We start from the raw sequence: 23560 nt of genomic DNA on the forward strand, positions 1-23560 counted from the left end.
GTTTGATCTCCATGTACGAGAGATGGGATCACTGTGGTGAGTCTTAGTGCAAGTAATTTAGCCATAAATTTAGCCAAATTAAGAAGAGAGATAGGACGAAAATTTTTAACCAGAGTAGCATCTTTGTCTGGCTTGGGAATAACTACAATCGTGGCCTCAGTGAAATTAAATTGCTTGTCCGGAGTGGAGTGGAGGAAATCATAGTATGTAAGGAGTTGAGGAGTCAATAGGGTTCGAAAACATTTGAAGAACTCATTAGTAAAGCCATCCGGGCCCGGAGCTTTCCCAGTGGGTAGAGAGGTTATAGCATTTTCAATCTCAGATATAGTTAAAGGAGCATCCAGTTTTATTTTAATAGATTCCGAAAGAGTCGGATGAGCTATTGAGGATAGAAACGAATCTAAATCCGTTTCAGAGGCTGAAAGCTCAGATTGGTATAGGTTAGTGTAAAATTTTTCAAATTGGGAAGAAATCAGAGATCTGGTTCTGACTAAATGTCCTGATGAGTCTTGAACAACTGAGATGTGTAAGCGTTTTGTTTTAGTTTTAAGATACCTAGCCAAAGGGCGACCCATAAGATTATCTCCCATGTAGTGTCCAGAATTGGAAATGAAGATGTCACGTCGGGCAGTACATGAGACTAGAGTATTGTATTCATATTTTAATTTTTGAATACGTTGGAACATGGATGGATCTTGTAAATGGGTGGACATATGTTGTAATTCTAAATTTTTAATAGAGGTTTCCAGTTCTTTTTCTTTTTGGATGGATTGTTTTTTTTTCAGGAAGCAAGTTTGATCAATTCACCTCTGAGAGAAGCTTTGTAAGCTTCCCAAACAATAGAAGGACAGATTTCTGGATCTTTGGTGTTGATTTCAAAAAATTCCGTAGTAAAAGATTTGATTTTTTCCACTATTACCTCATCTAAAAGAAGTCCTAACCCTCCGGTCTTGCACATTCACGACCTGGTTGGGTTTCTATACTTATTACCTGGTTAGCTTTCTATACTTGTGTTACATCCCAGCTCCTCCCTCAGTATCCCACGATCCCTTTATCCCTCAGGAATCCGTCCAATCCCTGTTTGAATCCCTGTATCGTACTCTGCCTGATCACTTCCTCTGGTAGCGCATTCCAAGTGTCCATGACCCTTTGGGTGAAAAAAACTTCCTTGCATTTGTTTTGAACCTATCTCCTTTCAGTTTCTCCGAATGCCCCCTCATACCTGTTGTCCCCTTCAGTCTGAAGAATCTGTCCCTATCCACCCTCTCTATGCCCCTCATGATCTTGAAGGTCTCTATCATATCTCCCCTGAGCCTCCTTTTTTCTAGAGAGAAGAGCCCCAGCCTATCCAACCTCTCGGCGTATGGGCAGTGTTCCAGCCCTCTTACCAGTTTCGTTGCTCTCCTTTGGACTCTCTCAAGTACCGCCATGTCCTTCCTGAGGTACGGCGACCAATATTGAACGCAGTATTCCAGATGCGGACGCACCATCGCTCGATACAATGGCATGATGACTTCCCGCGTCCTGGTTGTTATGCCCCTCTTTATGATGCCCAGCATCCTGTTGCCTTTTTTCGAGGCTGCTGCGCACTTTGCAGATGGCTTCAGTGATGCATCCACCAGCACACCCAAGTCTCTTTCAAGTCTGCTGTCTCCCAACAATGCCCCCCCCCCAATTTGTAGTTGAACAACGGGTTCTTTTTCCCTATATGCATGACCTTGCATTTTTCCACGTTAAAGCGCATTTGCCATTTGTTTGCCCAGTCTTCCAGCTTGTCCAGGTCCCTTTGCAGGTCCTCACACTCCTCCCTGGACCTAACTCTGCCGCACAGTTTGGTATCGTCTGCAAATTTTATAACCTCGCACTTTGCCTCCTTTTCCAGGTCATTGATAAATATGTTGAAGAGTAACGGCCCCAGCACCGATCCCTGTGGCACACCGCTCGTGACTCCCCGCCAGTCAGAATATTGGCCCTTTACTCCGACCCTCTGCAGTCTACCCGACAACCAGTGCTTGATCCATCTGTGCACATCCCCTCCCACCCCGTGGTTCCACAGCTTCCTAAGCAGCCTTTCATGTGGCACCTTGTCGAAAGCCTTTTGAAAATCGAGGTAAATGATGTCTATGGGTTCCCCATTGTCCACCCGACTGCTTATTCCCTCAAAGAAGTACAGAAGGTTCGTTAGGCACGACCTTCCCTTACAGAATCCGTGCTGGCTTGTTCTCAGTAGGCCATTTCTCTCGATGTGCTCGCAAATGCCGTCCTTGATCATAGCTTCCACCATCTTCCCTATAATTGAAGTCAGGCTCACCGGCCTGTAGTTCCCGGGGTCACCCTTCGATCCCTTCTTGAAGATAGGTGTGACATTCGCCAATTTCCAGTCCTCTGGTACCTCTCCAGTTTTCAAGGATAGGTTGCAAACATGCTGGATTGTGCCCGCTATTTCTTGTCTTAGTTCTTTCAGAACCCTTGGGTGGATCCTGTCTGGGCCCGGTGATTTGCCGCATTTTAACCTGTCTATCTGTTTGAGGACATCCTCCTTACTTACCTCTATGTGCTCCAATTTTTCGGCCTGTTCCCCACTCATGAGCTCCTCTGAGTCCGGTATATTAGATGTGTCTTCTCTCGTGAAAACCGATGAGAAGAACGTGTTCAACCTCTCAGCTACCTCTTTATCCTCTTTAATCACTACCTTCCTATCTCCATCGTTCAACGGCCCCACCTCCTCTCTCGCTGGTCGCTTCCCCTTTACGTAACTGAAGAATGCCTTGAAGTTTTTCGCCTCCCTGGCCAGCCCCTCTTCGTATTCCCCTTTTGCTTTTCTAACCTCTCGGTGGCATTCCTTTTGGCATTTCCTGTGCGCCTGGTGATTTTCTTCCATTGGGTCCTTTTTCCATCTCTGGAACCATAAAGTGGCTAGGGCTCTTCAGCTTGGAGAAGAGTTGGCTCAATGGAGATATGATAGAGGGCTATAAAATACTGAGTGGAATGGAATAGGTAGACATGAATTGCTTGTTTACTCTTTCCAAAAATACTAGGATTAGGGAGCATGCAATGAAACTACTAAGTAGTAGATTTAAAATAAACTAGAGAAAATATTTCTTCACTCAGTGTGTAACTAAACTCTGGAATTTGTTACCAGAGAATGTGGTAAAAGCAGTGAGCTTAGCAGAGTTTAAAAAAGGTTTGGATAATTTCCTAAAAGTTCATAAGCCATTATTAAGATGGACTTGGGGAAATCCACTGCTTATTTCTAAGATGTTAGTTGCCATCGACTCATGCTCGAGTCTTAGTGATTTGATGAGTTACAGATGTAAAATGAGATCAGTTTTGTGCTAGTCTGGTAAGGTCTTCCAATGTCATCCCCATGGTTGTTTTCAACATGTCCAGCCATCTGATTGCAGGTCACCCTCTTCGCCTGATTCATTTGATCTTCACAAACATAATGTCCTTCTCCAATGATCTTTCTCTTCTGATAGTTTGACCAAAATAAGACAGTCATCATTTGGACTTCGAATTTGATCTCTTACAGAATTGATTTGTTAGTTCTTCTGGCATAAAATCTTTCTCCAGCACTAAAGCTCAAATGAGTTAATCTTTCGGTCTTGTTTCCTTAGTGTCCAGCATCCATAATTGACCATTGAGAAAATGAGTGCTTGGTCAAGTATGATCGTCATTTGGAGAGTATTTCCTTGCCTTTGAATACTTTGTCAAGAGCCTTAATTGATGAGCGACCCAGTGCCATTCTGCAGAGTATTTTTTCTCTGCTAGTTGCTTCTTTGTTTACAGAAGATTGAAATCCTTTACAATTTTTATTCTATCGCCTTCAAGCTCTAGGATAAGCAGCGTTAACATCTGCTTTACTCTTTTGGAATCATGTCAGGTACTCGTGATCCGAATTGGCCACTGTTGGAAACAGGGTACTAGGCTTGATGGATCTTTGGTCTGTTCCAGTAGGACAACTCTTATTTATTTATTCCATTTTCGTTCTCCTGAGGGAGCTCAGAATGGTTTACATGAGTTTATTCAGGTACTCCATCATATTTCCCTGTCTGTCTCAAAATCTATCTAATGTACCTGGGGTAATGGGTGGGATTAAGTGACTTGCCCAGGGTTTGAACCCATAACTTTAGGGTGCTACACTCTCCTTATGCTCTTATGTGAGATGTTTTTATTATGCGTGAGCAACAGGAACTACAACAGGGAAGTACTGAAGGACCAGTTAAGGATGCAAGGAAGGAAGCTGAAGACCAGAACACAGAGGATAGCATTCTCGGAGATCCTGCTGGTACCCAGGGCAGATGAGAAGAGGCAGATGGAGCTGCAAGCAGTCAATGTGTGGATGCGGCGCTGGTGTGAGGAAGAAGGATTCTACTTTGTGCGCAACTGGACAATGTTCTGGGGGAAGAGTAAGCTATTCAGGAAGGACGGACTCCACCTCAGCAGAGACGGAATGAGACTACTTGCAAGCAACATCAAGAGAGAAGTTGAGAAGTTTTTAAACTAGGAAGAAGGGGAAAGCCGACAGTCGACCGAGAGAGAGAGAGTCGATGGTTTGGGAACCGGTATACCCGGAGGATACCGTGCAGGATGATAGAAGGGAAGACTCACCAGAGGATACCATGCAGGAAGATAGAGAAGAGCACGCACTGGATCACAGGCAAGACAGACCGAAAGAGATGCAAGAGGAAAGGAAATGCAAGAAAAGAACAGGCCGCAAACTCAAGTGCATGTACATGAACGCAAGGAGCCTAAAGAATAAGAGGGGCGAATTAGAAGCTATGGTACAAAAAGATAATGTGGACATCATCGGCATCACGGAAACATGGTGGACTAAGGAAAATGTCTGGGACACTGTTCTAACGGGATACAAACTATACCGCAGAGACAGAGTGGCTCAAAAAGGTGGGGCTGCCATATACATCAAAGAGGGAATCGAATCTACTGGAGAGAGTACACCACAATTGATGGATAAGTTAGAGTCTCTATGGGTCAAAATTCCAGGAACAAATGGACTGGAAATGAAGATTGGCATCTATTACCGACCCCCAGGGCAGTCAGAAGAAATTGATGGAGAAATGATGGACGAGATTAAACGCAACTGCAAGGGAGACAACGCAGTTATCATGGGTAACTTCAACTATCTGGAGATAGACTGGAATCTAGGCACCTCCGGCTGCGCTAGGGAGACCAAGTTCCTGGATGCTATAGGCAACTGCTTCATGGAACAACTTGTAAAAGAAAATACAAGAGGAAATGCAATTTTGGACCTAATTCTGAATGGACTGCGAGGACCAGCACAAGATGTAGAAGTAGAAGGGACACTGGGAGGCAGCAATCACAATATGATCCGCTTTGACCTGGATGCAGGGGAGAAACATCGATCCAGAATGATGGCCACGGTGCTGAACTTCCGAAAAGGGAATTACGAAGGGATGAGACTCATGTTAGGGAAGAATATTGAGAAGAGGATAAGCACTGTAAAAATGCTAGAACAAGTTTGGTCCCTTTTTAAGGACAAAGTCACCGAGGTGCAAAACCTATATATACCGCGTATCAACAAAGAATCCAAGAGGAAAAAGAACAAAGAACCGGCATGGCTCACTGTAGAGGTGAAGGAAGTGATCAGAGACAAGAAAACTTCATTTAAGGAATAGAAAAGGTCAAAAACAGATGAGAACTGGAATAAGCACAAACAGCATCAACGCAGGTGCCATAAGGCAGTAAAAGGGACTAAAAGAGACTACGAGGAAAAAATAGCCAAGGAGGCGAAAAACTTCAAGCTGTTCTTTCGATATATTAAGGAGAAACAACTTGTGAAGAAAGCGGTGGGACCATTGGATGACCATGGCATAAAGGGAGTGCTAAAGGAGGACAAAGAAATAGCAGACAAATTGAACACATTTTTTGCCTCTATATTTACCGAAGAAGATTTACACAGCATACTGGAACCCATCAGGCTATATGGAGGAAACGAAGAAGGGAAACTGACAGGTCAGTCTAGAAGAGGTATGCAGGCAGATTGATAGGCTTAAGAGCGATAAATCCTCAAGACCGGATGGCATCCATCCGAGGGTCATCAAGGAACTGAAAGGGACTATAACTAAACTGCTTCAACTAATAGCCAATCTGTCGATCAAATCGGGAAAGATCCTGGAAGACTGGAAGGTGGCGAATGCTAAGCCGATCTTCAAAAAAGGTTTGAGGGAAGATCCGGGAAACTACAGACCGGTGAGTCTGACCTCAGTACCGGGAAAGATGGTAGAGGCGCTGATAAAGGACCACATCATTGATCACCTTGACGAACTCGGTTTAATGAGGACCAGCCAGCACGGTTTCAGCAAAGGCAGATCTTGCCTGATGAACTTGATGCACTTCTTTAAGGGAGTAAACAGGCAGATAGACAAGGGCGACCCAGTCGACATTCTATATCTGGATTTTCAGATGGCGTTTGACAAGGTTACACATGAATGACTACTTCAGAAAATTACGAGCCGTGGAATCGAGGGTGAAATACTCACGTGGATTAAAAATTGGCTGGAGCATAGGAAACAGAGAGTGGGGGGTAAATGGACAATACTCAGACTGGAAGAGTGTCACCAGCGGGGTGCCGCAGGGCTCGGTGCTTGGACCCGTGCTCTTCAACAGCTTTATAAATGATCTGGACATTGGTACGACGAGTGAGGTGATTAAATTTGCGGACGATACATAGTTATTCAGAGTAGTGAAGACACAGGGGGATTGTGAAGATCTACAAAGTGACATAATCAAGCTCGAGAAATGGGCAGCGACATGGTAAATGAGGTTCAATGTGGATAAGTGTAAAGTGATGCATGTCGGTATCAAAAATCTCAAGCACCAGTACAGGATGTCTGGGGCGGTACTTGGAGAGACCTCCCAGGAAAGGGACTTGGGAGTTCTGATAGACAAGTCGATGAAGCCGTCTGCACAATGTGCAGTGGCGGCGAAAAAGGCAAACAGAATGCTAGGAATGATAAAGAAGAGGATCACGAACAGTTCGGAGAAGGTTATCATGCCGCTGTACCGGGCCATGGTGCGTCCTCACCTGGAGTACTGCGTACAGAACTGGTCGCCGTACATGAAGAAAGACACGATATTACTTGAGAGGATCCAGAGAAGGGCGACTAAGATGGTTATCGGGTTGGAGGAGCTGCCGTACAGTGAAAGATTAGAGAAACTGGGCCTCTTCTCCCTCGAACAGAGGAGATTGAGAGGGGACATGATCAAAACATTCAAGGTACTGAAGGGAATAGACTTAGTAGATAAGGACAGGTTGTTCACCCTCTACAGTGAGCCACGCCGGCTCTTTATTCTTTTTCCTCTTTGATCCCTTGTTGATACGCGGTATATATAGATTTTGCGCCTCGGTGACCATATACTTAAAAAGAGTCCAAGCTTGCTCTAGTGTCTTTACAGTGTTTACCCTCTTATTAATCTTCTTCCTCACTAATAAGATCCTAGATCTAGAGGCTGTGATGGAAGAGACTGATTTGGATTTAGTGGTGATCACAGAGACGTGATTCATGAAGAACCATGACTGGGATGTAGTTACACCGGGCTATAATCTGTTCAGGAAAGACAGTGTAGGAAGAAAAGGAGGGGGAGTGGCATTATATGTAAGGAAGAGGCACTGTAGATTAATTTGGAAAGAGGGAATGATAAATATATTTACATTGGCGCAATATACAGGCCTCCTTCACAGATGGAAGAAGTGGACAGAGATTTAATAGTAGATATTCAGACTATATCTAAAAAAGGGGAGGTTTTACTAATAGGTGATTTTAATATGCCAGATGTTGATTAGGAGATCCTGGATTCTCTACAAGGAGAATTGTTCCAGCAGTTGGTAATGCTCATTCTTGACAGGCAAAAAATGTTGTGTTATGAAAGATTCAGTCAAATCAAGTGAATGGGATTATTCAACTGGAGTCCCTCAGGGATCCTGTTGAACATTTTTTTTGCTACCTTTGTGTCTTCTTCTTAATTACCTGAATTTACAATTCATGCTTTATGAAGACAACATACAGTTTTTGCATAACATTGTTAATTCAGTAGAAGATTCATTTCAGATGTTGCAGCTTTGTCTCACTTTTATCAATTCTTGGATGAAAGGAAATCACTTGAATTTGAGAGACGATGAAAGTAAATGAAAAATCCTTATTGCTAAAGGTCTCAGAAATGTGAACCCATTACACCTGTCTTGATGGGGGAGAGTCCAAACGGTTAAAATGATGATTTTGCCTGTGGTTTGTTACCAAATGGGCATGCTACCAGTTTATTTTCAGGGGTCCTTTTACAAGAAGTTAAATAGTATTTTTACTAAATTTATTTGGCTTGGTAAAACTGCAAGAATTGCTTTAGTATCTTTACAAAAACCAATTGCGGCAGGTGGGATAAATTTTCCCAATTTTTATAGGTACCATCAAGCCTATATAATGCATCAGGGTATGTATTGGATCCTCTCCGAGCTCATGGAAAATCTCCCAGACTGGTTATGGTTGGAATGGCAACTCCTGTCTCCATTGAGATTATGTCACGTTTTGAGTATCAAGTTACCTAGGCTGTATAAGGACAATATAATTTTATTAGACACTTGGCAGACATTAAAATTTATTAATAATTTAACACCTATTCCGATTCATAAATCTGCGTGTCAGTCCCTTTGGCTGAACTCCAAGATTCAAATTGGCGGGTTTAAGGTCATTTGGAAGCATTGGATGAAGACGGGCATACGTACTCTGGATGATGTAGTATCAGATGGAAAGCTGCTTGACTTTTCATGACTGCAACAAACATTTGGTATTGCTAAGTCTCAATTCTATAAGTGGTTGCAGTTGAAGCAACACCCCTTTTAAGTTAAGTAGGAATTGTTTTTCCTTTTATTGCCACTGAAAAATACTTTTATTATTTAAGAAGCACCCCAATATCACCAGCATTATAGTCATACACGGTGATGGGACGGTGGGTTCGGCTATAGGAGCCACGGCTCTTAGTCGGATTACACATATCTGAGTGTATGTATAAATGCATTTACTTTATTGTATTTGAATTTCATCTAACTTCTATTTTGGACATTTACTCGGAGAAGTCTTGGTTCTAGTATTATATTCTGCTAGAGTTAGACATAATTGGGGACCGCAAAGCCCAGGCCGTGCTTCTTTAGCTTCCAGCTGGCTTAGGGCTCTCTCTGACCAGGGGTCAAGTGCCGTAGTTGCACTCCTCTAATACTATTTCCTGCCATGTGTGACTGAAGTATTCTGTTAGCTTGATTTTTCTATGTAACATTCTGTAGTAATTTGGTTTGTTCAGTTTTCACAATAGTGGAGGGGATATTTGTGAAAGGGATTGGAGACCAGGATTTTGTTGATTCTTGCTCTGTATCTGTGATTTATAAAATGACAATTGTACAGAATATTGTTTCTTTTTTATACTTTAATAAAATAAGTTCAAAATAAAATCATAACTATTCAAAGCTTGTGAGGATGGGATCAGATGGTTTGTGGGGACAGGGCGGGGACAGAGACTGATCTTGTGGGGATGGAAACTAAACTCGTGGGGCGGGGACGGAGATTGATCTTGTGGGGACGGGGTGGGGGTGGGGACTGAACCTTTGGGGCGGGGACGGGGATGGAGCTTGTGAGGACAGAGCAAATTTTTCCTCGTGTCATTCTCTACTGAGAAGAGTAGAGGCAGCTTCTAAAGGGAACCCTGTTACTGGTAGTTGCCAAGCCTTGTTGAGGGCTGGTAACCGGGACCCCATCAGGGATCTACCTCAAAGGTTCCTCTTGAAGACGGGGAAGAGGCTACTGGAGTTTGGATTGGCACTAGTTGCCCAATCCAGGAACTAGGCTACCAGGGTGCAATCAGTACCAGTAGCCCAACAAAGGAGGGAAGTTCCCTGAAACAGAGGATAACTCCCCTAGACATCCAAGAGACTACAACATGCCTGAGAGACCAGCCGTCATCCCATGGAGGGCGAGGGTGAGGGTGGATCTGACAGGACAGGAAAGGAGGGATTTAAGCATATAGCCACACCTACCTAATATTTAAATTAAAGCACTGAGGGGCATATTGCAGCTGCAAAAGTGACAGTCAGAAGCTAACAGATTAATGTCCAAAAGGAACAGAACAAAACTATTGAGATCTAGAGTAGGGTTACCAGATGTCCAGGAAGACCTAGACTTGTCCTCCTTTTAGAGGACTGTCCAGGTACATAGAGGGATTTCCATAACCTGGCAGTTTGTCTGGGTTTTGAAAGTCCCCAAGCTTGAAGCCACATCTGGAGGCCCTCTGTGCATTTGCGGATGTCAATGCAATGATGTCATATGTGTACGCATTCAGGTGACATCATTGCGTCGACATCTGCACATGCACAAAGACCCTCCAGACTTCGTGGAAGGAGACAGGAGGTTTGGCAGGGGGCGGAATGGGGCGGGGACAGGCAACCTCTTTTTTTTAAAGAGGAAATCTAATCTAGAGGGTCAAGAGACTCCGAACTGATGGGACTAGAAATCAGAATTATAGATTAAAGTTGTATGGTTAATCATCTAAGTATTGGTTCAAGCAAAAGGGAAGTTAAGCTGGTTCATGCTAAGTAAGAAGGCTGCTATACATAATTAGCCCACCTTGTACACAGACCCTTTTTGATTTTCCTGGGGGAAGAAGAGGATGAATCAACCCACTAACACTTCTTTTCCCCAGGAGGAGGCACGAAGCGCCAACCAAGTGAAGGACCGACGGAGACTGCCTTTGGGGGCCTCCAGCCAGGTCAAGTCTTGGACCCAGAGCCACCCTGAAGGGGGCATTACATAATGAAAGGAAAGATTTTGCTTTGGTATAAATTTAAATCTCCTGTTTCTTAATCTTCTCTCCTGCCAGGACCCTCATAGCTAGGGAGGTCCTAATCAGTAGCATAGCCATGAGGGGAAGGGGGTCCTCAGGGGCCTGGTACCCCTTCAAGTCAGGCTTAGTCCACTTCCAACACTACAGAAGCTAGTACATGGCTGTCAGGAGTGCTCAAGCCCTGCCAACCAAAGAGATTTTCTACTGGAGCCCGGCCTGTACTGCCTGAGCAGCAGGAAGTCACAGGGTTAGGGTTACCAGACATCCGGATTTCCCCGACGTGTCCTTCTTTTCAAAACCCAACATAATCGCATTGGAAAGGGGCATCTGCGCATGCGTGGATGCAACCCGGTGATGTCATGATGCTGTCTGGGGGCGGGGCTGGGGTGGAACAAGGCGTGAGAGGCAGAACTGGGTGGTCCTGGGGGGCGTGGCCATGGGTCCGGATTTTCAAGAGTGCTCTGATGGCTGATGCAACACTTCCATGCACCCTCAGTTCACAGCCCTGTCAGCCTGTTCAGCATCCCTACCAGCAAAGTGTCAGGGTTATTTTCATTAACAGCGGTGGTATCTACATCGGGAGGGAAGTGCAATGGTGACAGCGGGAGAAAGTCAGCAACAGTGGCAATGGAGGGGGGGGGAGACTGAGAGGAAATGCTTGGCCTTTCAAAGAGTTAAAAAGAGATTATAACTGTCAGGTTACAGTCATCACAAAGATACTATCTTGAGGTCTGGGTAAACTCAGTGCATCAGGAAGCCCTTCTACCAGCTTAACAGAAGAGGGAGAGGAAGTAAATTGTGTTATTTTTAATGTTCTACTGGCTTGGCAGACAGCTGAATATCCTACCCAAAGCTGAGGAAAGGAAACCTCACATCACCTAGCAGTGCCCCAGCAGATCCCAGAGAGCTCCGATGCTCAAAAGCTTTCTGTGCCAATAAGACATATTAAAGTTAGTATTACTGGCTTGGAAGCTCAGCCTCCAATGCTCAAAAGGGTTCTTGAGGGCATTTACCAAACTTGCTAGTAGCTACTGAGAACCCTATGCAAATTTAATGCTAAGAAATGCAAGGTCATATATTTGGGCTGCAAAAACCCGAAGGAACGATACAGTTTAGCGGGTGAAGAACTTATGTGCATGACAGAAGAGCGGGACTTGGATGCAATTGTACGTGATGATCTTAAGGTGGGCAAACAGGTTGAAAAGGTGACGGCAAAAGCTAGAAGGATGCTAGGGAGCATAAAGAGTGGTATGGCCAGTAGGAAAAAAGGAGGTATTGATGTTCCTGTATAAGACTCTGGTGAGACCTAATTTAGAATATTGTGTACAATTCTGGAGGCTGCACCTTCCAAAAGATGTAAAAAGGATGGAGTCGGTCCAGAGGAAGGCTACTAAAATGGTATGCAGTCTTCATCATAAGGCGTACGCGGATAGACTTAAAGATCTCAATCTGTATTTGGAGGAAAGGCGGGAGAAGGGAGATATGATAGAGACTTTTAAATACAATCAGCAAAAAATTGTTATTAGCCTAATGGTGGAGATACCCCATGAAAGTACATTTATAATAGGTGGAGAAAAAGCCTCAACTTATCAACAATGTACGAACGGCAACCCAATGAGTTCTTAAGCCAGTCCTGCTCTGTATCATAGGCAAAAAACTCCACACTTTTCAAAATGGGACCAAAGCCACCACTGTGCACAGGGAGCCAGAAAAAGAACAAAACAGTTCACTTATCTTCTGATGATGGCAACAACAGCAGCGAGTAGATCTTCCTGCTATAGCACTTCTCAAGCTGTAAAAAGACAAGGAACTGGATGTCACTAACAAGGCTCTTGTTTCGCCGAACAACAGCTGAGTCAGGGCAATCACATTCTCTCCTGCTCCGGTCCACGGAGAATGTGATTGCCCTGATGTAGCCGTTGTTCGGCGAAACAAGAGCCTTGTTGGTGACATCCAGTTCCTTGTCTTTTTACAGCGTGGGATAGGATCTCTTGGAGAGAGGAGATAATGGTTACTGCAGGTGGGCAGACTAGATGGGCCATTTGGCCTTTATCTGCTGTTTCTATAAGGAGCTCATTAGCATTTAAATGAGTACTCCTTTTAATGCTCAAAAGGGAATGTCCACTTTTTATGGGCAACATTTCCCAGCAGGTCTGGAGCTGCCCTTAGTTGTTTGTGTGTGTGTTGTATGCTTGTATGTCCAGTGCACACAAGACACACACACACACACAACAGCTATGCCCATTTTAAGTGAAAAAAAACAAAAAAAAAAAATAAGCTTGTAGCTGAGCTGCCACAGAGCCCTGATTTGCTGAGCCAGTCGGACTCACCAGAGCTGCTGAGGTTGCACAGGGAGAGCAGAGCTGTGATCAGTTGAGCTGGCATAGGTATATATTCATGTACTGTAACTAAGGCCAGTACTGGGTAGACTTCCATGGTCTGTGCCTTGTATATGGCCATTCAGTTGAGGACAGGCTGGGGAGGACTTTGATGACTGGGCTGGAGTGAGCCTTAATGGAGACTCTAGTAGATGGAACCTAAGCACACTACCGGGCAGGGCTCTGGGTCTCTGGCCCAAAAATATCTAAGAAAAAAGACCATTGAAATTAAACAATTCATTTATAGAGCATGTGTGGTTGGGCTGACTGGATGGACCATTTGGGTCTTTATCTGCCTGCAGAAACTACTGGGCCTGCTCAGAAGAGTTGTGCCTACAATTTGAGCAGGAGCCAAACACAATTCCTCTCCCCTTTTACTGAGCTAGTATGTGTATGATTTGCTTGCTGTTTGTCCTGAGCATCACCCAATAAAAAAAAATTATCACTACCAACCTGATATTTATTACTGTGTTGTCGGAGCTTTGCCCTACTGGTCTGACCCAGTCGGGCAACTCTTACAATACCTCCAAAATGTCCCAGTATATTTCTATGGGAGAAGGAGTTTTGGTTTCTGCATACTGGCACAGTCAACCTAATGGATAGGGCGTCTCTCCTTTCAAACTGCCTCTCCCAGTTCTCTACTTTTCCAGTCAGAGCCAAAAATGCAGATAGACATACCTAAGGTTTCCATATGGCTCCAGGAAAAAAAGGATGGATCTCCTGACCCTCTGAGCCCTTACTTACTGACCCCCCTATTCCCCCAAACTGCCTTGGTGTCTAGTAGAAACCCCACCCCAATCTTTCCCAAACAAATTACCCTGGGGTCTAGAGCCACCCTCAAACTCCAAGATCCTGATACAAGTCCCTACCCTTGATCCAACCAAGTAATAGCCCTGGTGTCTAGTAGCACACACACTCTCCCTGGGCTCCCTAGACCCTCCCTTGCGGGAGTGATGCCCACTTATTCCTGCCTCTATGCTGCCATTTTTAATGATGGCATCATGGAGGCAGGAGTGCGTTGCCAATGCTCCTGACTCATCTTAAAGCAGGGGTTCTCAACTCAGTCCTCAGGACACACCTAAGCAGTCAGGTTTTTGGATCTCCACCATGAATACGCATGGGATACATTTGCATGCATCACCTTCTTTGTTTGCAACTACGTCTCATGCATACTTATTATGGCTATTCCAAAAACCTGACTGGCTAAGTGTGTCCCAAGGACTGGGCTAAGAACTCCAGTCTTAAAGGTACACTGGGGGGAGGGGGGAGTAGACGTTCTAGAGGGCCCAGGGAGGTTGAGTCTGTGGGTTTTGTGGATCAGGGATCAACTTGGAGGGTCAGGGGGAACTTCTCTGGGGGAGTGGGGAAGTGATCCTTTGTTTATCAGCAGCGTTGTAAAAATGTCTCCCTTCCTGTCAGTGCATGAGCCAATCATCACTCTCACATTGACAAGAAGAGAAGCATGTAACAATCAGCCGCAGATTACTGCTACGGTGTACACAGATCTTTTTTCTGATGATGCATCCTTTTTAATGCATCAGTAATTTGCATGCTAATTTTTAAATTGCAGTTTCATGGTAATTTCATGGTAGAAGCCACACTCTCAGCTATTGGCAAGTGACTTTACCACAATGCTTTCTCCATTTACCCATCAGTGTGTAAAATAATTGGATCCTGTATATCCATAACACTCTAAGGGCTCCTTTTACTAAGGTGCGCTTGCAAACCACACGCTAAATGAAAAATACTAATGCAAGCTCTATGGTGGCGTTAGCATTTTAACGTGTGCGGCATTGTAATGCGCGCTAAGCGTGTGCCAAAACCACTAGCACACCTTAGTAAAAGGAGCCCTAAGTGTATTATCCAAAACAAATTAATCAGGTCTCTTTGAAAACTGCCTTTCATATGATCTATAAATATAATATTCTCTTAGTTTCCACTACTAAGATAAAAGTGATAATTCTATAGGACGCAATCCCTTACCAAGTAGCCAGGGGGCACATGACTCCATGATACCATCCTTGGCTGATTTCAAGATCGATTCTGGGAGTGGGATGGAATGGCGCACCATGGCACCGTATAGTCCATATTCTGCCATGACACTGCTTCTCCCCCAGCATTTTTCTCGCTTCCTCCACTTGGCACGACGGTTCTGGAACCACACCTGTGAGAGTAAAAAGAAAGAAATTACTAGACTCATATACTGTAGCTACAACCACACTCATGCCTCAGTGACAGCAGTATTGATAGGAGGGTGAAGTGCCTTTTAACAGTGCCATTCAGCTGTGGTATAGTTTGTGCATATCATGCCCCTATAGACCGGTATAAACATTTCTCCTTCCAAAGGGAGTCCCCAGAATCCTCAAAATCTGTTACCTATAACTCGCTTACCTATTATATAGTTTATAATAATTACAACAATACAAGAGGGGTATATGGACTAAAAGAGCAGTTGATGTTGAATAGAGTCATAATGACCAACCATAAAAATTAATGGAAACGCTTTTAAAACAGAGAATGGTGAACTTTCTGGAATCCTGTGGATTACAGGACCGGAGGCAACATGGATTCACTAGAGGTAGGTCTTGTTAGACAAATCTGATCAATTTCTTTGACTGGGTGACCAGAGAATTATATAGAGGATGTGCGCTAGATGTGATGTATTTAGATTTTAGCAAAGGCTTTGACAGTGTTCCACACAGATGTCTAATAAATAAACTGAGTGCCCTCGGGATTGGTCCCAAAGTGACAGGCTGGGTCAAGAACTGGTCGAGTGGAAGGCAACAGAGGAAAGTGATCAATGGAGATCGCTCTGAGGAAAGGGATGTTACCAGTGGTGTGCCTCAAGGTTCTGTTTTGGGCCTGTTCTTAACATTTTTATAAACGATATTGCTGAAGGGTTGTCTGGTAAGATTTGCCTCTTTGCAGATGATAGTAAAATCTGCAATAGAGTAGACACGATGGATGGTGTGAATAACATGTAGAAAGATCTGGCAAAGCTTGAAGAATGGTCTGAAATTTGGCAGCTAAAATTTATGCTAAGAAATGCAAGGTCATGCATTTGGGCTGCAAAAACCCGAGGGAACGGTACAATTTAGGGGGTGAGGAACTTATGTGCACAATGGAAGAGCAGGACTTGGGTACGATTGTATGTGATGATCTTAAGGTGGGCAAACAGGTTGAAAAGGTAATGGCGAAAGCTAGAAGGATGCTAGGTTGCATAGGGAGAGGTATGGCCAGTAGGAAAAAGGAGGTATTGATACCTCTGTATAAGACTCTGGTGAGACCTCATTTAGAATATTGTGTACCTTCTGGAGGCCGCACCTTCAAAAAGATATAAAAAGGATGGAGTCGGTCCAGAGGAAGGCTACTAAAATGGTGCGTGGTCTTCGTCATAAGGCGTATGATCTAAATCTGTATACTTTGGAGGAAAGGCTGGAGAGGGGAGATATGATAGAGTCGTTTAAAAACCTACGTAATATAAATGTGCATGAGTAGAGTCTCTTTCATTTGAAAGGAAACTCTGCAATGAGAGGGCGTAGGATGAAGTTAAGAGGTGATAGGCTCTGGAGTAATCTGAGGAAATACTTTTTTACAGAAAGGGTGGTAGATGCGTGGAATAGTCTCCCGGAAGAGGTGATGGAAACAGAGACTGTGTCTGTATTCAAGATGGCCTGGGATAGGCATGTGGGATCTCTCAGAGAGAGAAAGCGATAATGGTTACTGTGGTTGGGCAGACTAGATGGGCCATTTGGCCTTTATCTTCCATCATGTTTCTATGTTTCATAAACAGGGATTGACTTTTGACAGTACAGTATCCCACACTCTTGGATAATAAATTGCTTTGAAACGTAATGATCAAATATATCAAGTTCAGTATGAAAATATGGCATACTACATGCTTCTGAATTCTGAAGATGTAAAATTTGCTATTTATAACATCAAAATCCAGTGAGGAATATTTCAGGAAGATTCCCTATTACCACTTATGTTTTGTCTGGCACTATAGCCAATGAGTATTTATTTTAACTCACTAGACTATAGATTCAGCTAATGACCCTCAAAATAACATTGTACCTACTTTTTTCAAGACCAAGTTTATTACTAGTAACTGAAACCTGGTTGCTATTACAGGATGACCCAGTAATAAGAGACAGTCTTCTATACAGTTATAAAATACTATATCTATGCAGAAAGAAAAAAAAAAAAGAGGAGGTGTAGCAATCATCTATATACACACTTTTTGAAGTCACCATAACCAATGATTATCTCTAAGAATCACTGGAAATCATAGCATGTAAAATAAAAGCCCCTTCCCTAAAAGACAAACTAATCTGCACCACCAGGGAAATGGATCGAAGCCAAAGAACATTTCAGTGCCTTTCTAATCAATCTAATACTGCAAGATAACACTATTCTAGTCTCAGGAGACCTGAACATATACAAAGACACCTTAGAGGTTCTCTCTTTCCTGGAAGACGTAGATCTAGAGATCTTATCCTTCTAAAATGAAACACAATAAGGCCAATTAGACTTTATAATAAGCAATAAAACAACAGCAACCTAAAGATAATAGCAAAAAACTGGACACCAGTGACATGGTCAGACCACTTCCTAGCACATATCACCATCTACTGGCAAGGACGCTACAATAAGAAAATAAAAGACAACAGAATTACCAAAGAAACATGAGGTAAAATAGATAATATTGTATTCTGGCAAAAAAAATGGATGAAAAACTTTAAAACCAAAAAAAAACCTCCCTAGCCTTCAAGAAATTGATTGAGAAAGTCAACAAAGTATGAGACAAAATATACTCTAAAAGAGTGAAAAAAAAATCATAGAGGAAACTTCCCCTGGTTCACAGAATAACTACTATCACTGAAAGAAGAATGCAGGGTCCTAGAAAGAAAGTGGAATAAGCAAACTGAAGAAGTCAAAATCTCATGGAGAAAAAAGAACCCAACAAAACTAGCCAAACATAATTATTATCATTCCAAACAAATCAGAAAAGGAAAACTATATTTGAAAAAACTTATTTCAGAAAACACATTTCTTAGCTAACCTAACTGAATTAACAACCAAATCAACAAATGCCCGAACAGCAGCCGAACTGGCAACATTTTCAAAGCAAAAGTAGACCACATCAGAACTGACACTAACAAAGGAAATGCACAAAAGTACTAGGAAACAGCACAAAATCAAAAGAAAGAGAAGACTCTCCACAAACAAAGGCCCTGATTCTGTATAGGACGCCCGGGAGAGGTGTCCTATACAGAATCGGGCCTACACTAACCCCGATTCTGTAACCGGCGTTCATATTACAGATGCCGATTAGAGAATCGGGTTAGAGTAGACGCGGCCGCTACACTTATCATGGCAAGGGATAAGTATAGCGGCCGCCTGTCCGATCGCCGGCAGGAGGATGCCAACCCCTCCTGCCGGAACACCCCCCAAACTCCCAATCGCCAGCAGGAGGGTGTCCAACCCCTCCTGCCAGAACACCGCCCCCGCCTCCCTGAAACTCTTGATCGCCAGCAGGCGCGCCCCTTCCCAGCCCATCCCCGCTAAGTCTAAGGCCTGATTGGCCCAGGCTCTAGAAGCCTGGACCAATCAGGCCTTAGGCATAGCAGGTCCGCCCATCTCACTAATCCTAAGGCCTGATTGGCCCAGGCGCCTACAAGCCTGGGCCAATCACACCTTAGGATTAGGCGAGCTAAGGTGTCCTACGGGCCTCCCTAGGCTCCTGGAGGTGCCTTCAATATAGGCGGCCTGCCTGGGGAGCATTTTTTTAAAAAAACATGCATCCCGATTGGCTGATTAGACAGCTGTAGGATGCCTACAGCTGCCTAAAATCGGGACGCACTTTGCAGAATCAGGGCCAAAATGCCCAGCAGACAGGTACTGGAAGGAATTCTCTCCAATCCCAGAAACAGTTAATACACCAAATCTCAATGCTCCTTATTTTGCAGGAAAAGTGGGAGAGAGGAGATATGATAGAGAAGTTTAAATACCTAGGTGGCATAAATGCACATGAGGCAAGTTTCTTTCATTTAAAAGGAAGCTTCGGAATGAGAGGGCATAGGACAGGAGTGGAGAACAAAGGCCACAGTCCAATTGGGTTTTCAGGATTTCCCCAACAAATATGCATGAGATCTATTTGCATGCACTGCCTACATTGTATGCAAATAGATATCATACATATTCATTGGGGAAATCCTGAAAACCCGATTGACTTGCAGCCTTCATTCCTCATCCCTGGCATAGGATGACACAAAGGGGTGATAGGCTCAGGAGTAATATAAGGAAATGCTTTTTTATAGAGAGGATAGTAGATGCCTGGAAACAGACTCCCAGTAGTGGTGGTGGAGACAAAGGCTGTATCTGAATTCAAGAAATCTTGGGACAGGCATGTGGGATCTCTTAGGGAGAGGAGATAGTGAATGCTGCAGATGGGCTATTTGGTCTTTATCTTCCATCATGTTTCTATTAGATGTCTGCCCAATTTTCCTACAAAAAAAATCCATCAAAGATATACTATAGCTATCTATTAGACTGGCTGAATGACTCACTAGAAAAAGGAAAAATCATTCTAACTCACATCCCAAAAGATCAAAGTGGAGAAATGAACAATACCAAGAACTTCAATCACACTTCTTGTCAAGCTATTAGAAAGCGTGGTAAGGAGAAAGGGAAGGGAATGGAGACTTGAATACCGCCTTTTTGGCATTTCAAAGCTGACATTCAAAGTGGTAGGCACTGGAGGATTAAGTGACATGCCCCGGGTCACAAAGTACCACCATAAACTACTACATGCCACACAATCAGGTTTCAGAAAACATTATAGGGAAATACTTTTAAAACTAATGAGAGGACATTTTTTTTCACTCATAAGTATTGCCCTTGCTGGGTCAGACCAGTGGTCCATCATGCCCAGCAGTCCGCTCACGCGGTGGCCCTCCAGTCAAAGACCAGTGCCCAACTGAGACTAGCCCTACCTGCTTACGTCCATGTTCAGCAGGAACTTATCTAGCTTTGCCTTGAATCCATGGAGGGTGTTTTCCCCTATGACAGACTCCAGAAGAACGTTCCAGCTCTCCACCACTCTCTGGGGAAGAAGAACTTCCTTACGTATGTACGGAATCTATCCCCTTTCAACTTTAGAGAGTGCCCTCTTGTTCTCCCTACCTTGGAGAGAGTGAACAACCTGTCCTTGTCTACTAAGTCTATCCCCTTCAGTACCTTGAATGTTTCGATCATGTCCCCTCTCAATCTTCTCTGTTCGAGGGAGAAGAGGCCCAGTTTCTCTAATCTTTCGCTGTACGGCAGCTCCTCCAACCCTTTAACCATCTTAGTTGCTCTTCTCTGAACCTTTCGAGTAGTACCATGTCCTTCTTCATGTATGGCGACCAGTGCTGTACGCAATACTCCAGGTGAGGGCACACTGTGGCCTGGTACAGCGGCATGATAACCTTCTCCGATCTGTTCGTGATTCCCTTCTTTATCATTCCTAGCATTCTGTTCGCCCTTTTAGCCGCCGCTGCACATTGCGCGGATGGCTTCATCGACTTATCGATCAGAACTCCCAAGTCCCTTTCCTGGGTGGTCTCTCCAAGTACTGCCCCAGACATCCTGTATTGGTGCAGGAGAGGAAAAGTCCATAGTCTGTTATTGAGAAAGACATGAGGGAAGCCACTGCTTGCCTTGGATCGGTAGCATGGAATGTTGCTACTCCTTGGGTTTTGGCCAGGTAGTACAGTAGGGACCTGGACTGGCCACTGTGAGAATGGGCTACTGGGCTTGATGGACCATTAGTCTGACCCAGTAAGGCTATTCTTATGTTCTTATGTCATCTGAAATTAGAATACCCATGAGCACTGGACAAGAAGCCTATTACTGATCCTAAACTTTCTTGGCAAGAAGGATTTCTAACAAACAGAACATACAACATAAAAATGAATGGAGAAAGATCAGAAGAATGGTCAGCATCAAGTGGAGTATCCCAAAGCTCACCACTCTCCCCAATACTTTTCAATATACTGATATCAACATTAGGACACTTCTTAGACAAGAAAGACCTCAGTTCTCCTACGCAGATGATATTATAATATGCATTCCTAGGCCGGCGGTTTATGAACATTTGGGGGCCCTTCTGGAACTCCTTTTCCCCCGTTGCAAGGAGTAGACTTTTGAACTTCTGAGATGCTGTGCACGTCAAATGATGTATCTTCTATTTATGCTATTTCCTTTTGTCCTCCTTTCCCCCCCTCTCTCTTTTATTTCTTTGCTCCCTTGCCTTGGGGTGGTTGGCTGGGTGGGTGGGGCAGGATGGGATGGGGTGGGCTGGGATTGGGGTTGGAGGTTGAAATTGTAAAATGTTTGAGCTTGCTATTTACTGGTTTTGATACTCTTTTTTTGTATTGCTGGTTCACGTGTTGGCTGTGTTTGTTCTCTGTTGCTCAATAAATATGATTTTTAAACATAATATGCATTCCTTTCTACAAGAAAGAAAAGAAGATCAACAGATCAAAGAGAAAGTCATTCATCAAGTTGCCAACTGGGCTGACAACATAAAACAAATTAAAATAAAGAAAAAAAACAAGTTTTTACTGATAAGCCCACCCAGAATCACCAATGCCAAAACTAAAATAACACTGCATAACGCCACACTGAAACTGGAATCAGAACTGAGAATCCTAGGGATTATATCCAACAACCTATCTTGGGAGGTTCAAACATGAACATTAACCAAGAAAATATACATATTTATTTTTATTAAATATGTTTATTGAATATAAAGCATAAATATAATTATAACACATCACAATATATTCCTCCCTTAAATATACAATTAAGCTCCCTTACAAATTGTACACAATATAAATCTAATAAGTTCCAAATTTATTGAAAATGTAACAATCAACAATAACGGTGATTTGAACATCATTATAACAGTTTCCAGTAAAGTGAAAAGTTCTAGTAGAGAGCTGGTTTAAAGACTATAACATAATTTTTCAGCAAGAGAAGTATTTGTTGATGATAAATAATGGGGAGGGGGGGGGGTGGCTTGCCTGCAGACAAGATGACAGGGTGATTCTGCAGCTTCTCCTTCAACTGCACCATTCAGCTAACTTATCAGCACAGAAGGACAAAAATATATTTCAAAAGTGAATAATTTTCTTTATAAACCTACCTGCAACAATAATGGCTACAGGAAGACAGTCCAGGTTAGAGACAGCGTTTGCTGCAGGGGGTAATGCCAAACGTGCAAAGCCGGATCTACTCACTCCCTCTAAAGTGCCTCTCCCGAATGACACTTCAGAGATGTTTGAACATCTGTTATTGGAACTTAAATTTATTAAGGATATGCTTCAGGAAAACACCACTAAGGGCTCCTTTTACAAAGCTGCATTAGGGCATTAAAGCGTGGAATAACGCATGCTAGATGCTAATGCCAGCATTGAGCTGGCGTTAGTTCTAGCCACATAGTGCGCGGTGTAGTGCGCAGTAATATCCTGCGTGCGCTAAAAACCTTAGCGCACCTTAGTAAAAGGAGCCCTAAGTTAAATATTGTGCAGGAAGAAGTTTACATTTTGGCACAGCAAATGAAGGTATGTGAAACTGAGACCAATCAATTAGAACATCGGGTGACTGATGTGAAAAACCATTTGAATTAATTTCAAACTGATCACAAGGATCTAGCTCATATTACAAAGGAGCTTGAGGAAGCTAACAATAGAAACAGGAGAAACAATACCAGGATCCTAGAACTCCCAGATGGGATAGAGGACACAAACTCTATTTCCTTTTTAGAAGATTTATTACCAAAAGTGCTCTCCCTTAATTTGAAGTATCCTTTAGAAATAGAGAAAGCACACAGAATTCCATCAGGAGCTTCCAACTGGCATAATGGTCCCAGGCCCATGATATGTAAGATACTTCATTTTAAACAGGCTCTGGACATTTTGAATACGGCAAAGCAATCTAAATTGCTGAAATGGCAAGAAAATAAAATCCATATTTTACCTGACTTTTCCAAAGTGACTTCCAGTCAGAGGAAGACGTTTTTACTGCTTAGACCTCAGTTGAGACTGCTGGGAGTTAAATATGGGCTGCTCTATCCAGCTATTATGAAAGTAACATTCAATAATAAAACCACCCATTATGAGGATCCTACTAAACAAGAGGAGTTTATTAGCCAACACCTGGATCAAATGTCTTAAAGGAGTAATAAGGATCTAATGATCTATGTTGATTATATATATATATATATATATATATAATTTTTTTTTTTTTTTTAATGGGTTCTCTCAAGGAGG

The 23560-nt window shown here is 43.3% G+C and overlaps 1 protein-coding gene across 1 annotated transcript in view; it reads right to left on the reverse strand.

Annotated features, from left to right (window-relative positions):
• The window catches only part of VSX2 (visual system homeobox 2), a 148843-nt gene that overhangs the window by 26744 nt on the left and 98539 nt on the right, over window positions 1-23560 (reverse strand). The window contains exon 4 of the mRNA XM_033953277.1: window positions 15225-15405. Coding sequence (XP_033809168.1) covers window positions 15225-15405 — 181 coding nt within the window. The remainder of the gene's footprint in view (window positions 1-15224; window positions 15406-23560) is intronic.

Source organism: Geotrypetes seraphini, chromosome 7, assembly GCF_902459505.1.
Source record: "Geotrypetes seraphini chromosome 7, aGeoSer1.1, whole genome shotgun sequence".
Classification (NCBI taxonomy): domain Eukaryota; kingdom Metazoa; phylum Chordata; class Amphibia; order Gymnophiona; family Dermophiidae; genus Geotrypetes; species Geotrypetes seraphini.